Here is an 18,362-nt window from a genome sequence, read left to right as displayed (position 1 = left end):
TTTGAATTTTATTGTAAGAACTATTTCTAATATAAAAGTCTTATTTAAGTAATGCCATTTATCTATTGCAGGCATCACAAAAGGACTCGTGGTAGCGGTCATGCAAAATCAGATAAAACTAATGAGACAACAACTTTGTCTACTGAAAATATTGATACCCTTGCTATAGTTTCCACTACTGTAAGAAGCATTGACACAGATGATTCAGTAGTGTATACAGCAACAACCACAACAAGTTTACCATATATCCATCAGCCTTCATCATCTATTCTCTTAATTATCAAGGAAGAGCCTTTGGAAGAGTCATTTACAACTACAGAATTTGAAAGTGAACTAGAAGTAGCAACTACGGCAAGCCCAGCAAATAACATAAGTACTACAGATACTTTACCACATTTAAGTACGATTATGCCCACGCAAAATACTTCTCTTTCCAATACAACAGCTGCTACTCTACCCATCATTCTAGAAGCAAGCAATATCACCACACCCCGGTCTAACAGTTTAAATCCTTTCAAAAGTAAGTATATATATTTTCATTAACCACCTTACATAGGAAATACTTAAAACCCATTATGATTCTGATGGCTGTGTACAGTAGCTGGCTTTCTTAGTAAAAAATGCCTCTCCTTTATCAGTGGAATGGAATTTCTCACAGATTTTGCTCATGAACTGTTTTCTTTCTTTTCCATCCGTTTTACCATGTTAATGCTTCTATTACTCCTGTTAAAAGAAAATTAAGTGTTCAGAGCCATACCCATACCCAAGAAGCTGAACACAAATCCTTCATTTGTGCCATGTTACTTTAAATTTTTGTATTTCCAAGGTATTAAAGCCTTTGCTTTACATAATTTTCTTAATCATTAAATCCATATTACCCTTTCATCCATTAAGGTTTCTATAATATTTCATATGGTAGATCCTCTTTTCTGCAACACCTACTACACCTCAGTAAATATCTTATCACTCCAAATATCAATGAGGCATTAAACATTTGGACATTAGCCTGTGTTAGCCAAATTTCATGTTCATGTGTTACCATTCATAAATATGTTGTGGTCATAGTTTAACATTTATCCCTCCCCAATTTGTAAGCATGTTTCACATGTTTCTGTTCTCTGATGTTTTTTCCCTTCTTTATCGAAGATCTTTAGTAGCTTTCTTCCTGTTATTCATGTATTTGCTAACGATTCAGTCGTTCATATTATCTTTCATTTTCTAGCATTCCTATGATTATGCTATCGATCTCAAATTGGTGTGTTATTATCCATCCCTTCTATTTTAGGCAATCCAATCCTATCAGCTCTTGCATTAAAAGGGTTTAAGTATTTTATTAGCAGCTCATTACAAAGAAAACAAAAAAATTTTTATGGTAGATGGGAAAAGTTCCAGAATTTCTTATTCTAAGTTTCAGAATTATGAAATAACATTAACTTGATAATTTGACATTTTACTGTAAGTGAAAGTTCAGTATAGCTTACATTATGTACTTTTTGTATGCAGATATTCAAAATTTCAATACATTTTGATGTATACTATACGAAGGCATTCTCTTTTGCAGGCAGCCATAATATGGAGAGTAATTCAATAATTTCTGGTGCAAGTTCCAATACAACAAGTTATAAAAACAGAAAGGACAAACACAGGAGGAGACTAAAAAAAGGGCGTAGAAACCACAAGTTTAAAAGTCAAAAGAAACTCAAGAGTCCTATTTTAAATAAGAGTAGTAGGGAGAGTGGTAAGAGAAACCAAATAGGAAAGCAAAAACAAGCGCAGCGACTAAAGAAAACAAGGTACAGAAATATTCACCCAAAAACAAATTATACATTGAATAAGAACAAGCAATCTAGATGGCATAAGAGAAGAAAAAAACATAGGCTTAGAAAGGGAAGGTATGATGTACCTCACCCATCCTACAATGAGAAGAATAGAACTGACCACCATGGAAACCAAGAAAAAGATGAACATAACGTACAACACACTCAAAATGAATCTTATCCGGTCAATAGTAAACAATATACACATGAAAAATCTTTTACCACAGCCTTCCCACCGGCACATTCAAGCACCAGTATTCCTTCTCCAGAAGAGATGATGATCTTGAAAATACCTGATACACAAACAGAAGTAAGTACTGGGTTGCATAAAATGTTAAAAACTGAACCAGAGGCAAAAACTCCAGTTAGAGGTATTGGAACAGTGAGTTCATTGAGCAAAACAGAGGATGACAAAATAATGAACACTAAACCTCAGCTCGAAGAATTAGGCATAGACCAAAACAATGGCCCCCCCAAAAGAACTCCTGAAAAATATGCTGAGTGGGGCATTGGCCCTGTAAGATCTCTGTGAGTACCATAAATAAATATAATTTACTTTTTTAATATAAAGTTGAAATATTTCACTGGGGTTTCACAAAGCATACTGTAATACATTTTGAAGCTAAATCAAAGTTATATGGTGTTATACAGTATTTTGGAATCATAATGTAGAATGCTTCTCTCATCAAAGTTAGAATTCAGTGCACTGAAATTTTATGTTCTGTTAGTCATCATACAGGTCGCAGAGCTCGTCCTAGATGGAAATATCGGAGATCTTTTTATAGAAGAGATCATATCTATGAAGATATTTGGCCATTATTTGATGGCACTGCTTATGGGAAAAAGGTAAAACTTTTTAAGTTTATTTTTATAGCATAAATATTATTAGTTTTAGTTTTTGTATTTATTATAATCTGATGCTGTTAAAGACATTGTGGAATTTGCTATTTTGTGTTTATTTAGTTATATTCATTCCGTTATGTAGTTTATGGAGTAGGTCACCATTTTGGATGACAGATTGACTTTATATTTTTGAGAGCAATTAATGGCTGTTGTCCGAAATTTTCAAATAAATCCTGTGATAATCTACTAATTAGATTTAAAAAATTAATGCACCTTTTATGAAAAAAATAATTCCTTATTGTAAAATTAAGTCTTTGCATATGTTAGACATTATTTTGAGGTTCATAGACCATTCTGAATTAGTAGTGAAACCAAATTGTGTTGGGAAATTTTATCTAATCATAATGTTCTAAAACTGAGCAGTGTAAAAGTATAACTTTGTTTCAACTAAATTAAATTAGATTTAATTAAATAAAATTGAAGTTATAAAATTTCATCAAGTAAGTCGTCGGCGCCCACTCGTGTCCGAGTATTGGGTTCTGTCGTTTGCCATCAGCCTCCTATCTGTGGGGTGGGTGCTTATGCCTGATGTGGCTGTTAAGTCCTAGTCTGTGGTGGAAGAGTCGCGGACAGTGTTCATAAGGGAGGGTAGGTGGTGGGCGGGGCTGTTCTAATCGCTCTCTCCTCCTTCTCCTCCTAGCCTCCTCATTTTGTCTCCTCCTCTCCTCGAAGTCCACGGTGCCATGGTGTACTGTACTCCTCCAGGTTTTCCTGTCCCTGGCTGTTTCTTCCCATGAGGAAGGATCGATGTCGGTTAGAGCCAGGGTGCGCTTTAGTTGATCTTTATAGCGCATTTTCGGGGCTCCTCGTGGTCTGGTGCCCTGGGTCAGTTCTCCGTACAATATTTTCTTTGGGAGCCTAGGTGAATCCATCCTATGCACGTGTCCTATCCAGCGGAGGCGGTGGTGGATGATGGTGGCCTCCACGCTGGTCAGCGAGGCACGTTCTAAGACTTCAATGTTGGTGGTGTGGCTCTCCCAGGGGATTTTCAAGATCTGCCTCAGTTTCATTTGTTGGAAGCGTTCTAGGTTTTTAATATCGTTTTTATATAGCGTCCATGTTTCACATGCATACAGGAGCGTGGAGAGGACTACTGCCCTGAACACCATTATTTTGGTGGTCATTGTCAGAGCGTGGTTGTTAAATACGCGGCAGTTGAGTCGGCCAAAGGCGGAGTGGGCTACCCTGATCCTGTTCTCCACGTCCTTTTTGCTTGTGGGAGTTGATGTTAGGATGCTCCCTAGGTAGGAGAACTGGTCCACCTGTTCTAACGGTTGGTCATTCACTGTGGTATTAAAGTTGGGGAGCATCAGTCCTGGTGGATGTTGGACGAGGGTCTTGGTTTTGTCTGAGTTGACTTGCATCCCAAAACGTTCGTAGGCAGAGTTGTATGCATCAGCTAACGACTGCAGGTCCTCTGCCGTCTGACCTGGGGTGGCATTGTCGTCAGCATACTGCAGTTCTCGCACTGCACACATGGTGGTCTTGGTTCTGGCGCGGAGTCTAGCAAGGTTGAAAGCGCCTCCATCCATGCGGAAACGTAGGTCGACTGAGGGTGTGTCTGGGGGAATCTCGTTGAGCATTGCTGCGGTGTATAGCGAGAAACACGTCGGGGCCAGAACACAGCCCTGCTTCAGGCCGCCGTTGATGGGGAATGGGTCTGAAAGAGAGTTCTGGTGGCAGACTCTCCCAACCATTCCGTCATGGAGGGCACGCACCAGCTTGACAAAATCGGGTGGGCAGCCATATGTTTTGAGGACAGCCCACATGGCAGGTCGAGGTACTTTGTCGAAGGCCTTTTTCAAATCCCAGAAGATGAACATTATGGGCTGTTGTTGTTCGAGGCTCTTCTCTTGTAGTTGTCGCGCACAGAAGATCATGTCTATGGTCCCGCGGGAAGGTCGAAAGCCGCACTGGGACTCTGGCAGGACGTCTTCTGCAAGAATAAGGAGGCGGTCAAGGAGAATCCGAGCGAAAATCTTACTCGCGATACTTAGTAGTGATATTCCCCGGTAGTTGTTACAGTTCTCCCTGTCTCCCTTCTTGAAGATGGTAGTGATGTTTGCATCGCGGAAGTCACTGGGGGGGGGGTCTTGGTCTCCCATATTTTCAGTATAAGGAGCATCAAACGGTTCCTCAAGCTGGGGCCACCGTGAGTGAGGAGCTCCAACGGGATGTTGTCTGGCCTTGGGGCTTTGCCGGGCTTCATGCGCTGCAGGGCCTTGTTGAAGTCATGGATGGAGGGTGGTAGTGCCATCCAGTGACGGACGGGATGCTGCGGGGTCATTCGCAGGAGATCGTCTGGGGTGTCTGCTTGGTCATTGAGGAGGTTCTCAAAGTGAGACCTCCACCTGGCCAGGATGCCCTTGCTGTCGGTGATGGTCGTGGCCCCATCCGCGTCCTTCAGGCTGCCCACTGATGACCGTGTGGGACCGAATATTTCCTTTGTTGCTGCATAGAATCTGCGCAGGTCACGTTGGTCAGCGAAACTCTGTATTTCTGCAGCTTTTCTTTGCCACCCGATGTTCTGGGCTTCACGGATACCTCTCTGGCAACCAGCTTCAGCCACCTTGTGAGCACATTTGTTAGCAGCTGTTGGTTGGTTTTCCAAAGTCAGGCGTGCTTGTCGTTTGGTTTCAATGAGAAGAGAGATGGTAGCATCATTCTCATCAAACCAATCCTGCCGTTTCTTGGTGGTGTAGCCTAGTGTTTCCTCCGCGGCACGGGCCATGGCGTTTCTGGTGATGCGGACGTCTCCTCGATCTCTGGCTCTGGTCAGGACGTAGTCCAGGGTGTGCCAGTGTTTAGACCGTGGGTGTCTCCATGTGGTCTTTTGTCGCTTTGGTAACTGGAAGATGGTGTTGGTTACCACAAGTTGGTGTTCTGCACACAGACCCAGTAGGAGTTGGCCATTGGCGTTGCAATTTCCAATGCCATGGCGGCCGATAATTCCCTCCCACAGGCGATGGTCTTTGCCTACTCGGGCATTAAAGTCGCCAAGCACAACGAGCTTGTCATTGGCGGGCACTGCCTGGATGGTGCGGTCGAGCTGGGTGTAGAAGGCAGCTTTGTTATCATCGGTTGAGGTCATAGTCGGGGCGTAGACAGAGATCAGGGTGAGATGTCTGTCCCGCGTGATGGGGATGCGGACAGTCATCAGGCGCTCACTGATGGCCTTGGGAGCTAGGTTGTGCTGCTGCACTAGCTGGGAACGGATGGCGAAGCCGACACCGTGGATGCGAGGCTCCTCTAGGGCCTTGCCTTTCCAGAAGATGGTGTAGCCTGTTCCAGCTTCCCTGATGTTGCCCTCTTCGGGTAGTCTGGTCTCGCTAAGAGCCGCCACATCAACATTGAAGCGGGCTAGCTCCTTGCAGACGAGGGCTGTACGTCGTTCCGGGCGGTTGGTGTTCGTCACGTCTTGGAGAGTGCGGATGTTCCACGCACCTAAGGTTAATATTTTTTTCTTGTTATTTCGACCGCATTAGTGGGATGTCCGCCAGCCGCGGTGAGCTGACCAGACGGGTTTGCCGTGTCCGATGTTTACCCCACCTTTTCTAGGGGCCTCCCCATGTGGGGTGGGCTGCGGTGTCCTCAATAGGCCAGCCCAGTCACGGGTCCAGCTGCCGAACTCTGGTGTCACGGCACCGTCACCAGAGAGCGACTGAATCTTAGACTCGCCGCCTGAGTGCAGTCGTGGGTTAAGGGCTTCCAGCTATCCAGGCCTGCCCCCTTCACCCACGGTGCTGTCGCCTCAGGACTTGCTGGTGGTGATGATGATGATGATGGTGAGAGAGAGATGAAGAAGGGTGGAGGAAACGACAGAATGCCAGTAGCTGGGTATATTGTTTTGGGTGGTCATGGCTTTGCAACGGCCACGCACACACACTTGGCCCACATCATTTTCACCGCGGCTCAAGACATATGAGACAGGCGGCTTCTCCGATGTTGGTTGCATCGGGCTGCCGGGTTCTTGTTATGTCAAGGCCCGCCTTGTTGCCTGCCCGACAGGCATTGCCCTCTTCCGCCGGCGCTGGGAAGCTCCGCCGTTGGGGTCTTGTTTGGTTTGATTTTGGAGTTTTCCTTCTCCTAGCCTTTGCCTATCTTAAAATAAAGGAGAAGGCCTATAGGGGTCCAGTCTTGGTCTGGTCTCTCAGAACTGGCCTTAGCGGTATGGTTGAGCCTGCCAGGGTGGATAAACTACCCCACCGCCATTGCCCAGCCCATCATTGGGACACTCAAGCCCCTCTACCATTACAACTAAGGTTATACCTTGAGGCTACAAATTGCGTTTCTAAATACCTACACGAGTTGACTGTATTAATTAATCAAGTAAGTAGGCCTATAGATATTATAGGCCTACTGTACTTGCTTGATGAAATTTTATAACTTTAATTTAATGATTCTTATCATTTTGTATTGAAATAATTCTGCATGAAATTAATTCCACTGTATTCATCTTTATCTAGTTTTATGAATGTAGTTGCCTCATTAAAATATTTTGGGATCTTTTAAAATATCAAACTCCAGATTGGATTGATTTTAGATATTTGGGAGGGGAGTATGGTTAGAAATTTAAAAACTGTAAAGATCAGTGAATATTTTACTGGCATGGTGCATGCCTTGAATCAGCTCTTCTTTTTTCTTCCCTCCGGGAACATAAACTTTCCCATAGTTCCTTCTATTTTAGTCAAAAGCCATATTTCTGGGCTTGAACCTGTGCCGGCCAGTGAATAAGCTCCTATTAGCACTTATTCTTAGGTAATTTACTGCTAAATATACCAGAGAAAAAATGTAAAGGAGTGCTAGGTTAACTAGCTCGCTCACCTATTGGTGTCGGTATAGAATTGGGCGTATAATCCAGAGGTCCCGCACTATTTAGATTCATCCACGACAAAGACCCCAATAGAGGAGAGCCGTTCAACCTCACTCGGCACCAGCAACTCTGCATCCGCTCAGAACCCAACTCCTTTTTAGCACGCCTGTGTTGTAACCCGCTTTTTTGTGCTCTCGTGTTTTGCCTTATTTTTCACTGGATTATGGCTTCTTCATCGGTTTCCCAGGAGACACCGTCTAAGTTAAGTACCAAGCTATGTTTTGCTGTGTTTTGAGCAATCTAGATCGTTTAATATTTAAATTATAGGAGTTTATTCTCTTCGATCATCTCCGTCTTGCTCGATTCCGCTTACAGTTGGTACTCCTGTTTTGAGAGCTTTTAGTTTCACTCGCGGTGTTACTAAGTGTATTAATTTTATTATTAGTTTAAATTTTATATGTTTTATTGTGGATATTCATTATTTAGCGTTTAGAACCCTTGTGGTTCATATTTAGGGCCGATATCAGTTACGTATCGTAGATGGCTTGCCGACCTTCGTTACTGGGCGGCAATTTTATTATATAAGCCATCAGGTTGTTGTCCTTTGGGATTTATTTATTATGTTGCATGCCTTGCCCTAATTTTTTATGTGTATATTTATATATTTTTCAACGCTATTACTTTTATAATGAATATTTGTGCTTATTACTCCGTATGATCTGTGTTTGGGGATCGTCAGTTGGTAGCCCTGCTGCTCCGTATCACGTGATCCTCCCCCAAGCTCCCCCTCTCGCTAGGTGGGTGGCTAGGCTTCTCTCCCCCCTCCCCTAGGGGACCGTTGCCTTCCCTCCTTTTAGAGGGGGTAGTTCAGTGTTTATGGACTTTGTCCTCCGGGTGTCCCGGCGGTTTCGTCTCTGTCTAGACGGGTTGGCCACCGGTCAACAGAGTAGGATCCCGGTGCACCCTATTTTATATTTACCTATCACACTTTTATTATGTTATACGAAACCCTCCGGGTTCTGTTGGCGGTTCTTATCTACAGTTCCGCCCCCCTCTTAATTTATAACAGTTCCTATGATTATATATGATTATATATGACAGATCACTATCCCGGAGTTCCTATATGTATTGGTTTATGGATGTACTTTTATTTCCCGGCCCGGGGCCTAACCTCGCTCCGGGAAATCAGACACCATGTGTCTTAATTCTTTGTTGCATCCTTCTTTATGATCCCGGCTTGACCGGAATGGATAGCTATACTCTAGTCTTAAGTTAGACTTATGTTTAGGCCCGGGTCCTCCGGACCCGCCCCTACTTAAGAGTATTACAGTTAAGCTCTAGTCTTAAGTTAGACTCATGTTTAGTCCCGGGTCCTCCGGACCCGCCCCTACTTAAGAGAATTACAGTTTCTCATATACTATTCTTTTTATAGATGGTGCACTGTCAGACGACGGCTTGTGCGGCTGTTCTTCATCAGCCTTGTGGCCATACTGTATGTAGGTCTCACGCCCTCTGCGGAGTTCAGCTGGAGGACATCGTGGTCTGGCACCCTGATAACTGTATGGTCTGTTTTGACCTCATCACCACCCTCGGATCTGATTCGGTGAGTCCCGTTGGCTATGTTGCCTTTCTAATTATTTTACCTTTTTTGGTATACATACACTATTTAGTAAGATTTCTATGGTCTTGAAGGACCGCCGGGAATCTTCCTTTTTGTAATTCCCACTATTATTTCAGGCATCCCCGGAGCAGAAGACTGCGGCTCGGGCCACACTGAAAGTGTGGGTTGGGGGATTTGCCCGAAACGTGAAATCTAAACAGCCTTACGTCCTATCTGAAGACTACTGTGCCATGATCTACCCTAATGCCAAGTCTTCAGCCGCTGTGGCTAGGCATGTTGCGGCACCCATCATTGCCGACATTGATGCCACCATAGCGGGATTCATCGACCAGGAACAAGATCCGTTGGATACCCCCGGAGATCTGGAAGACAATGTGGCTTCCATGAACCTGGACGTTGAACCTATGTTGTTGGATGATCCGGATGCAGGTAGGGTGGTAAGTGAGGCAGGTGTTACCGGCGCTGAGATTCCTATCCTCAGCCCCGCTCTTTCTTCTTCATCTGATCTCTCTTCTTTCCATGGTTTTTCTGGGGACCGTGATTCGTCTCATCGATCACACCCGGTTCCCCCCAAAGATAAGTCTACATCGAGAACTTTGCCAAAAGCTCGTAAGCCCCACAAGGCTTCCCATAGTTCCAAGTCTAATACAAACCCGTCATCTAAGGCTTCCGGCTCCTCCTCTAAGTCTCACGACCCGGGAGTACAACCCGCCACTTCTGCTCCTAGCCCGGGCCTTTCCGAATCAGCCATGCTTCGCATCGTGTCGGAGATGCAATCTAAGATTGTGTCGGAAATGCAGGCCAAGATGGACACGATGTTCTCTAACATTGGTCAGAGACTTGGGGCATTAGAGCAAGGTGCTCCGGAGCGAGTTCAAAGCTCTCTCATCCCGGATGCCTCTAAGCTTCCGCCGTTTACCAAGAATAACCCTTGGCGCATGGCTCTTCATTCCCCATTCTCAGATGGGATGTTAACATTGGAAGGTCTTGGTACTCGTCCTCTAGAGGATTTTGAATTCTTTCCTCCTGGTCTCGCATTTCCATTTCATGGTTATGCCAGGCTTACCGAGGAAGCTCTGGTTCGGCTGGATAAGGTCCCCAAAGAGACTGTCATTTTCCCAAAAGAACAAGCCCAATCTGTTTGGGCTAGGTTTCTGAATGATATTGGTTGCACCAATACCATGTTGACGCCTTATAAGAGTTCTTTCACAATGTTCTTAATGGACAAGAACACCGTGACTCCATGCGTCAATAAGGTTGCAGAGCTTGCTTTCCAATATGCTCTGGAGGAGAAGCCCTTGCCTCCCATCCGAGAGGTGGATCCGATCTCCCTCCTTCTTCCTTCAGGTAATGAGTGTTGGGACAATGTCCATACCACTTTTACTTCTGGCAAGCTAACAGCGGACTGTGCTTCTGTTATGTTTAGTGAACGGCTTCCCCGTCTCCCGGAATCTCTTATTAAACAGGAGTATGATTCCCGCCTACGTGTTGGTCGGACTTTGAACTTGGCCACGTCTACGGAGTCGATAGCCTTAACTTATGATGCTGAGAGTATCTTTAAGTCTCTCAATAAGGCTACTTTGCAGTCGTTATATTTCGATTTATATGACTTTGCTATTGCTAAACGTAGGTGCCGCAAACACGTCCTGGCTGAGGCGACTATTAGGCACGAGCCTAATAAACTTATCCGGTCCTCTTGCTGGGGTTCAAATCTTTTCCCTGAGGATCTTGTGGAGGAAGTCTTGGCAGAGGCTACTAGGGTTAATCAGAGCCTTAAAGCCCGTTGGGGTTTGACTCCTAAGCGGAAATATGATCCCGCAAATTACCAAGCCCGGGGTAGGAAGAAGCTCCGCCCGTATACCTCCACCCAGTTCCGGCAACAGCAGAGTAGTTCGTCTGTTTTCCGTCAGCCTCTTCCTCCATCTCCTGCTGCTCCTGCACAGCCTTCCACCTCTCAGGCTCCTTCATCGGACGACTATGTCACCGTTCTGCTCCCTAAGAGCCAGCTTCCCGGTGCCTCCACCACCTCTCCAGCCTTTAACCAGTCTTATGAGGCTCAAGGCTCTTCCCAGAGTTATAGCAGAGGTAGAGGCTACCACCGTGGTTCAAACCAGAACAGAGGTAGAGGTAGATTCTTTCGCAAGAGAAAGAACTTCCGAGGCGGACGTGGAGGCAACTCCTCAAACCAATACTGAGGTGCAGCGGGTAGGGGGGAGGCTTTATGCCTTCCGCAACAAATGGAGGTTCAGTCCCTGGGCTTTCAGTATCATCTCCAAGGGACTGGGGTGGAGTTGGATTCAAGGACCTCCACCTCCGAACAGATTTCATCAACATTCCACTCCGGACCTAGTCGAATTTGTCCAGGACCTGTTACAAAAGAACGCCATACAAGAAACGAAACACCTGAAGTTTCAGGGTCGGCTGTTCAGTGTCCCGAAGAAGGATTCGGACAAGAGAAGAGTGATTCTAGACCTATCCCTTCTCAACTTGTCCATTCAATGCGACAAGTTTCGAATGCTTACCGTCTCGCAGGTGCGGACCTTACTTCCCCGTGGGGCCGTCACCACCTCTATCGATCTTACAGACGCCTATTATCACGTCCCGATAGCGAGACACTTCCGTCCGTATCTAGGCTTCCGCCTAGGGGACAAAAGTTACTCCTTCAAGGTGATGCCTTTCGGGCTCAACATCGCCCCAAGGATCTTCACAAAGTTAGCAGAAGTTGCTGTTCAGGAACTCAGAAATCAAGGGATTCAAGTAGTAGCCTATCTGGACGACTGGCTCATTTGGTCAGACACCTCCCAAAATTGCCTAAAAGCCACTCACAGAGTCATCCAATACCTTCAATTTCTAGGCTTCCAGATCAACTTCAAGAAGTCCCGTCTTCTTCCGAAATCAAAGTTCCAATGGCTCGGCCTGCAATGGGATCTTATATCTCATACTCTGTGTCTTCCCAAACCCAAGAGGTTAGAGATTGCAATGAACACCAAACGCTTTCTCAAAGACAAAGTAAGTTCCAGACGACTCCAAGAGAGGATCTTAGGGTCCCTTCAATTTGCTTCAGTGACGGATCTACTTCTGAAAGCAAAATTGAAAGATATCAATCGAGTCTGGCGTTCGAGGGCGAACCGGAAGCTCCGGGACAGGAAAGTCCGCCTTCCTCCCATTCTCCGGGAAAGACTTCTACCTTGGACAAGGGCCATCAATCTGTCAAAGTCAGTTCCCCTTCGATTTCCGCCTCCGAAGTTAGTCATTCACACGGACGCATCCCTATCAGGTTGGGGAGGCTATTCTCAGCTCAGGAAAGTTCAAGGTCTTTGGTCTCCCTTATTCCGCCAATTCCACATCAGTGTGCTGGAGGCCATGGCAGTTCTTCTAACCCTGAAACGTCTCGCTCCATCCAAGAGACAACACCTTCGTCTGGTTCTCGACAGCGAAGTGGTGGTCCGCTGCCTCAACAGAGGCGGATCAAAATCAGGGCCTCTGAATCATGTTCTAGTAGCCATATTCTCCCTAGCAGCCTCGAACCATTGGCATCTTTCAGCTGTCCACCTGGCGGGAGTCCGGAACGTAGTTGCAGACGCCTTGTCCCGGACCTCCCCTCTAGAATCGGAATGGTCACTCGATCTAAAGTCATTCCGGTGGATTCTCTCTCGGGTTCCGGGTCTCCAAGTGGACCTCTTCGCCACGGAGTCCAACCACAAATTGAGAGTATATGTGGCTCCCAATCTAGACCCTCAGGCCTACGCCACAGACGCCATGTCACAGAATTGGGACATCTGGGAAAGGATTTATCTCTTTCCCCCGGTGAATCTTTTACTGAAAGTCCTAGACAAACTGAGATCCTTCAAGGGACGAGTAGCCTTGGTCGCACCCAACTGGCCCAAGAGCAATTGGTACCCTCTCCTGCGAGAGTTGAGACTACATCCTCACCCGATACCCAATCCGGTTCTGTCTCAGATAGTACAAACACGCGTTGTGTACGCTTTCTCAAACATTCAGAGCGCCCTAACTTTATGGACTTCATGAAGTTTGCGGCCATGCATGGTGCCAATATCGATCCTCAAAACACCCTGTTCCTAGAATCAGATAAACGGGATTCCACCATCCGCCAATATGATTCTGCGGTTAAAAAGTTGGCTAAATTTTTGATAGACTCAGACGTACACTGTATGAACTTGAACCTTACAGTCACTTTCTTTAGAACTTTATTAGAATCAGGTCTGGCAACCAATACTATCACCACTATTAAATCTGCCTTGAAAAAGATCTTCCTAGTGGGCTTTAACATAGACTTAACCGACTCTTTGTTAGCTTCAATTCCGAAAGCCTGTGCCAGACTGAAACCGGTTACTCGTCCTACCCCGGTTACCTGGTTCCTTAATGATGTACTCAAATTGGCTTCTGATACCATTAACAGTTCTTGTGATTACATTCCCCTTCTCAGGAAAACACTTTTCCTGGTGAGTTTGGCTTCCGGGGCAAGAATTTCTGAACTGGCAGCTTTGTCAAGAGACCCGGGTCATATTGAGTTCCTTCCTTCGGGAGAGGTCCTTCTTTCACCTAACAAATTCTTTTTAGCTAAGAACGAAGACCCTCAGAACAGATGGTCCTCCTGGAAAATTGTTCCCCTCACGCAAGATCCGTCTCTGTGCCCTGTTACTACTCTTAGGTCTTATTTATCCCGGACCTCCTCTAACTCCTCGGGGCCTCTATTCGTTAGAGAACAAGGCGGTACCATTACCATTAAAGGGATCAGGCAACAAATCTTGTATTTTATTAAACAAGCTAGCCCTGACTCTTTTCCTCTTGCACATGATATCAGAGCGGTTGCTACTTCGGTGAACTTTTTTCACCACATGAATTTTACGGATCTTTCCAGGTATACAGGGTGGAAGTCACCCTCAGTGTTCAAGAAACACTACCTTAAACATTTGGAAGCCCTTAAATTTCCTACAGTAGCTGCAGGGAGCGTAGTTACCCCCAGGTAACTCACATGTTAATTCCTTGTCATTTTATCTCTCCCCCTTACCTGCCTCATTTATACCCTATTTGTATTCGTTGGTTTCGCACCTGATTACTATTATTATATTTGTAGATTTTTGACTCCTGAGTATCTGTATATATCATCACTCACGGCATTATTATACCTTACCTTTTTTGTCAATTGTTCTACCAAGTGGATTTATGTTCTTTTTAAGATACCCTTATAGCTGTTTTTGGCACTCATCTCTGATTAAAGCAACTTGTATTTCCCTTATGCTTATGTTTTTTCCTTTATTTTGCAAGTTTGGTGACATTTCTCTTGTATATATTCACTGGCCGGCACAGGTTCAAGCCCAGAAAAGGGATTTTGACGTAGGAAAAATCTATTTCTGGGCGAGGGACCTGTGCCGCCCAGTGAACCCTCCCAGCTCCTCTCCCTTGGAGTCCCCAAACTTTGGGTGCTAAGGAGTTGGGTTCTGAGCGGATGCAGAGTTGCTGGTGCCGAGTGAGGTTGAACGGCTCTCCTCTATTGGGGTCTTTGTCGTGGATGAATCTAAATAGTGCGGGACCTCTGGATTATACGCCCAATTCTATACCGACACCAATAGGTGAGCGAGCTAGTTAACCTAGCACTCCTTTACATTTTTTCTCTGGTATATTTAGCAGTAAATTACCTAAGAATAAGTGCTAATAGGAGCTTATTCACTGGGCGGCACAGGTCCCTCGCCCAGAAATAGATTTTTCCTACGTCAAAATCCCTTTTTGATAAAATAGTTGGTCAGGTGGGTGTTATAGCAATTTCTAGTTACTGATGGGTCAAAAGTACACATTCACCAGCTGTATTATTTGTCAAGGGAATTAAACACTCGAAGATTAAGGCTGCAATTGATATGGTTTTGTACGGAAAAAGGATCTTGGTCTTACTCAAACTTCATGATAGCCATTTGTTGATAATTCGATATTTTTGTATTTTAATCTTGATTTATTTTCTTTTTTTCCAGAGGTGACACTGAAACCAGATCATCTATTCATCATCTACTAAATTTTCCTCAAGGCCTCGTGCCTGGTCTCATTTTGCATAAGGGTTTTAGACAATTTCTCTCTCTCTCTCTCTCTCTCTCTCTCTCTCTCTCTCTCTCTCTCTCTCTCTCTCTCTCTCTCTCTCTCTCTCTCCCCTTCCTGTGGGTAGAACTCTGGAATTTATTCATGGCTTTCAGTTTGGAGTGAATGTAATATATACAGTACAGTACAGTATATGAATTGGTACACTACTCAGTCTCAAATAACCCATTTTATTTAAAGTGTGAATAAATACTCATAAAAAAACATGAATATGATGCCAAATAAAAGTTATTTGGTTCCATATAGTTTGCAGAATAGGTGCCATTTTATATAAGGCTACTAAAATTGCCTGATGCCATATGATTTTAGAGATGGCTAAGATAAAGAAAATTCTTGCCTATACAGTATAAATATCCCCATATCACTGCTTGTTAGCTCATTATCATGATCTCTCTGAAGTGCCAATACTCTCTCTCTCTCTCTCTCTCTCTCTCTCTCTCTCTCTCTCTCTCTCTCTCTCTCTCTCTCTCTCTCTCTCTCTCTCTCTCTCTCTCTCTCGTAGCTTTAATTTGCAGCTCTGTATGAATCAGATATTTAGTACAAATAAAAACATGTATATTTTGTTCTTATTTTTTAAAATTATCTAATTTGATATCATCCTTCTGAAATGATGATATACCGTACTAGAATTAAAGATGTTGTGTAGTATTAGTCATGTAGTATGTCTCCCTATAAGAGACATCAGTGGTAGAAATATTAGTGCTATATTGCTACCTGTACTCCAGTATATTGTATTCTTTATTTAAGATTAATTGTAGCTGATTACTATAATCATAGTTTATCACAATTTTCTTCATTAAATGGCATAGATCTGCAACAAGGCAAATTGAATGAAATGGAATTCTCCACTTCTGTAATTGAGTCATCTCATTTGATTGATATCATAGTAACAGGAAGTGCTCCATTGTTGATCTTTGAATCATTTTCTTAATATTGATCATCCCAAATATTTGCCATCATTTTGCTTTGCTGCTGTTTGCTGGAAAAAATAGTAGAAAGCACTTTGCATTGTAAATACAGTATGTTTTGTTTTGCTTTTATCTTTTGTAGTCTGTCGGGAGGAACAACATAATGCCTTTATGTAGTGTAGGCTAAAATAAAATCAAAGACAGTGAGACCTAACCCCAGAAGTGTACTGTAGTGTACCTGTATTACATAAATTATAGCCTACAGTGAAAGCAAGAACATTAAATAGCTTGACATTGATGAAAGATATTTCACAAACTGAACAATTTGAGTGAATTTCCTGGAATTATATTGTTTCATTAACTGTACTAGATAGACAGTTGGTAGATAAAAGGCTAGAACCAAGTGTACAGAGAGAACAGAACAGAACTGTCTTTGCAAGCCATACTTTTAAATATTTAACTTAGCCAGTGAATATATATATAGCTGCAACTCTGTTGCTCGACAGACAAAAAACTGTAAAAAACTCGCCAGCGATCGCTATACAGGTTGCGGGTGTGCCCATCAGCGCCAACTGTCGGCCAGATACCATACTCAATGTAAACAAAGACTCAATTTTCTTCTCTGTCGACGTGTCGACAAGACGTACTTTTACTCGCTGTAGAACCTGGAGTTTTCTCAACATATTTGGTGAAGTACTTCATTTTGGTTTGAGCTTTCGCAGTGCAGGTGTTTTATCTTCATCTTAAATCTTGAACTCGTTTTGGATAGATTTAATTTTTGGTGACAAAGAGAGTATGGACTTTCTTTGACTTTTAAATGGCCGACCCTTCCCTTAGACGGAAGTGTGTTTAGGCTTTTAGTAATTATCTTATCACGTTATAAATTAATTATAGATTTTCCTCTATATATTTTATATCTCACCGCCTTTATTAGGCCTCTTCGATTAACTTTCCATTTATAATAAACATAAAAAATAAATTTTAATGTTTTGTTTATATGCGACCTTTCCTGAGAGTAGGCGGTCCTAACTTGGAAACCGAAGTTAAACAACGTTGAGCCCTTTCAATCGTAAATAGCTTTTAAAGAGCTAATGATTTAAAACTTTTTAAATGAATATTTTTAATAAATATTTTATGAAAGAATTTCTTTGAATAGTCTTCGTACTGTTTTCAAAGATGAACTAACGTTTAGTTTATTTATGCTACGCAGTTTGCGCTCTATCGTTACGATAGAGAGAGAGAGTATCACGGTTTCACTTTGCAGAAAGAGTAAATCGATTCTGACGTTTTGTTCATTCTTCTTTCAAAGCTTAAATGTTTTAAATTCTATTTTAAAGGAACTTTTTAATTAAAAAACCTTTCAGTTTTTTCCTTTGGTCAAATAACATGTTTTTTTGACGAAATGTAATTGGGCTCTTCTCTTAGGTGCGAAATCAAGAGAGAAAGAGAGAGAGAGATAGAGACGGAGGGAGAGAGAGGAGAGAAAACGTTCCGTTCAAGCGGGTAACGTTGTTCTCGAGTTACTCTCGTCCCTAGTCTCTGTACGGGGAGAAAGGATAAAACGTTTTTAGTATTTTTCTCGTCCCCAGGCAATGTACGGTGAGAGATTGAAAACGTAGTTTTTAATGAACTAGTGTTTCTTCTCTTCCCCAGCCACTGAATTTTTATCTTAAAAGATGTTTACTGTTTTTTTTTTTTTTTTTTTTTTTTTTTTTTTGCTGGTATTAATGTGCTTGCATTATACGACTGATTTCGCATTTACTACCTTTTGATGAGGGTAGAATTGCGTGCTTCAGGTAGAAATCAGTAAAAGTTTCGATTTCAGTGAAATAAGTGCAAAACAGAAAATCGAAGTGATAAAGTGATATTGCGCAAAGTGTTACAGTGTTGCGTCCGAGGATTCGTCTGTTCGTGCCTGTCGTTCACCTAGTCCGGGACCTCTTGCAAGCTCCCAAGCCCAGGGGAGAAGTAATGTCGTACGACTTATGGGTTCGAGAGGCCTTGATCAGCGAACAGACGTTTCCCTCTATGGTATCGGGTGTATCTTACCAAGATCTCCCCTACCATAAGGCGAGAGACAATTTTCTCCTCGTCATCCGAAGGCTTTTCGCATAAGAAACCTGATACAAGGTTTCGAGGCCCTTAAGCGAAAGTCAGTCCTTTCAGGACAGGTCCAGCGTCCTGGTTGCAGC

The 18,362-nt window shown here is 43.5% G+C and overlaps 1 protein-coding gene across 2 annotated transcripts in view; it reads left to right on the top strand.

The window, feature by feature from the left end:
• Positions 1-16,603, top strand: part of LOC137634169 (uncharacterized) — a 157,140-nt gene extending 140,537 nt beyond the window's left edge. For both annotated transcript variants that reach the window (XM_068366430.1, XM_068366431.1), the window contains 4 exons: positions 72-520; positions 1,562-2,345; positions 2,546-2,663; positions 15,142-16,603. In XM_068366430.1, the coding sequence (XP_068222531.1) occupies positions 72-520; positions 1,562-2,345; positions 2,546-2,663; positions 15,142-15,147 (1,357 nt within the window). In that variant the 3' untranslated portion in view covers positions 15,148-16,603. The remainder of the gene's footprint in view (positions 1-71; positions 521-1,561; positions 2,346-2,545; positions 2,664-15,141) is intronic.
• The last annotated feature ends 1,759 nt before the right edge of the window (positions 16,604-18,362 follow it).

Source organism: Palaemon carinicauda, chromosome 44 (assembly GCF_036898095.1).
Source record: "Palaemon carinicauda isolate YSFRI2023 chromosome 44, ASM3689809v2, whole genome shotgun sequence".
Classification (NCBI taxonomy): Eukaryota; Metazoa; Arthropoda; class Malacostraca; order Decapoda; family Palaemonidae; genus Palaemon; species Palaemon carinicauda.
Note: the sequence above shows the minus strand (reverse complement) of the source record. Positions and strands in the feature narration are given on the sequence as shown.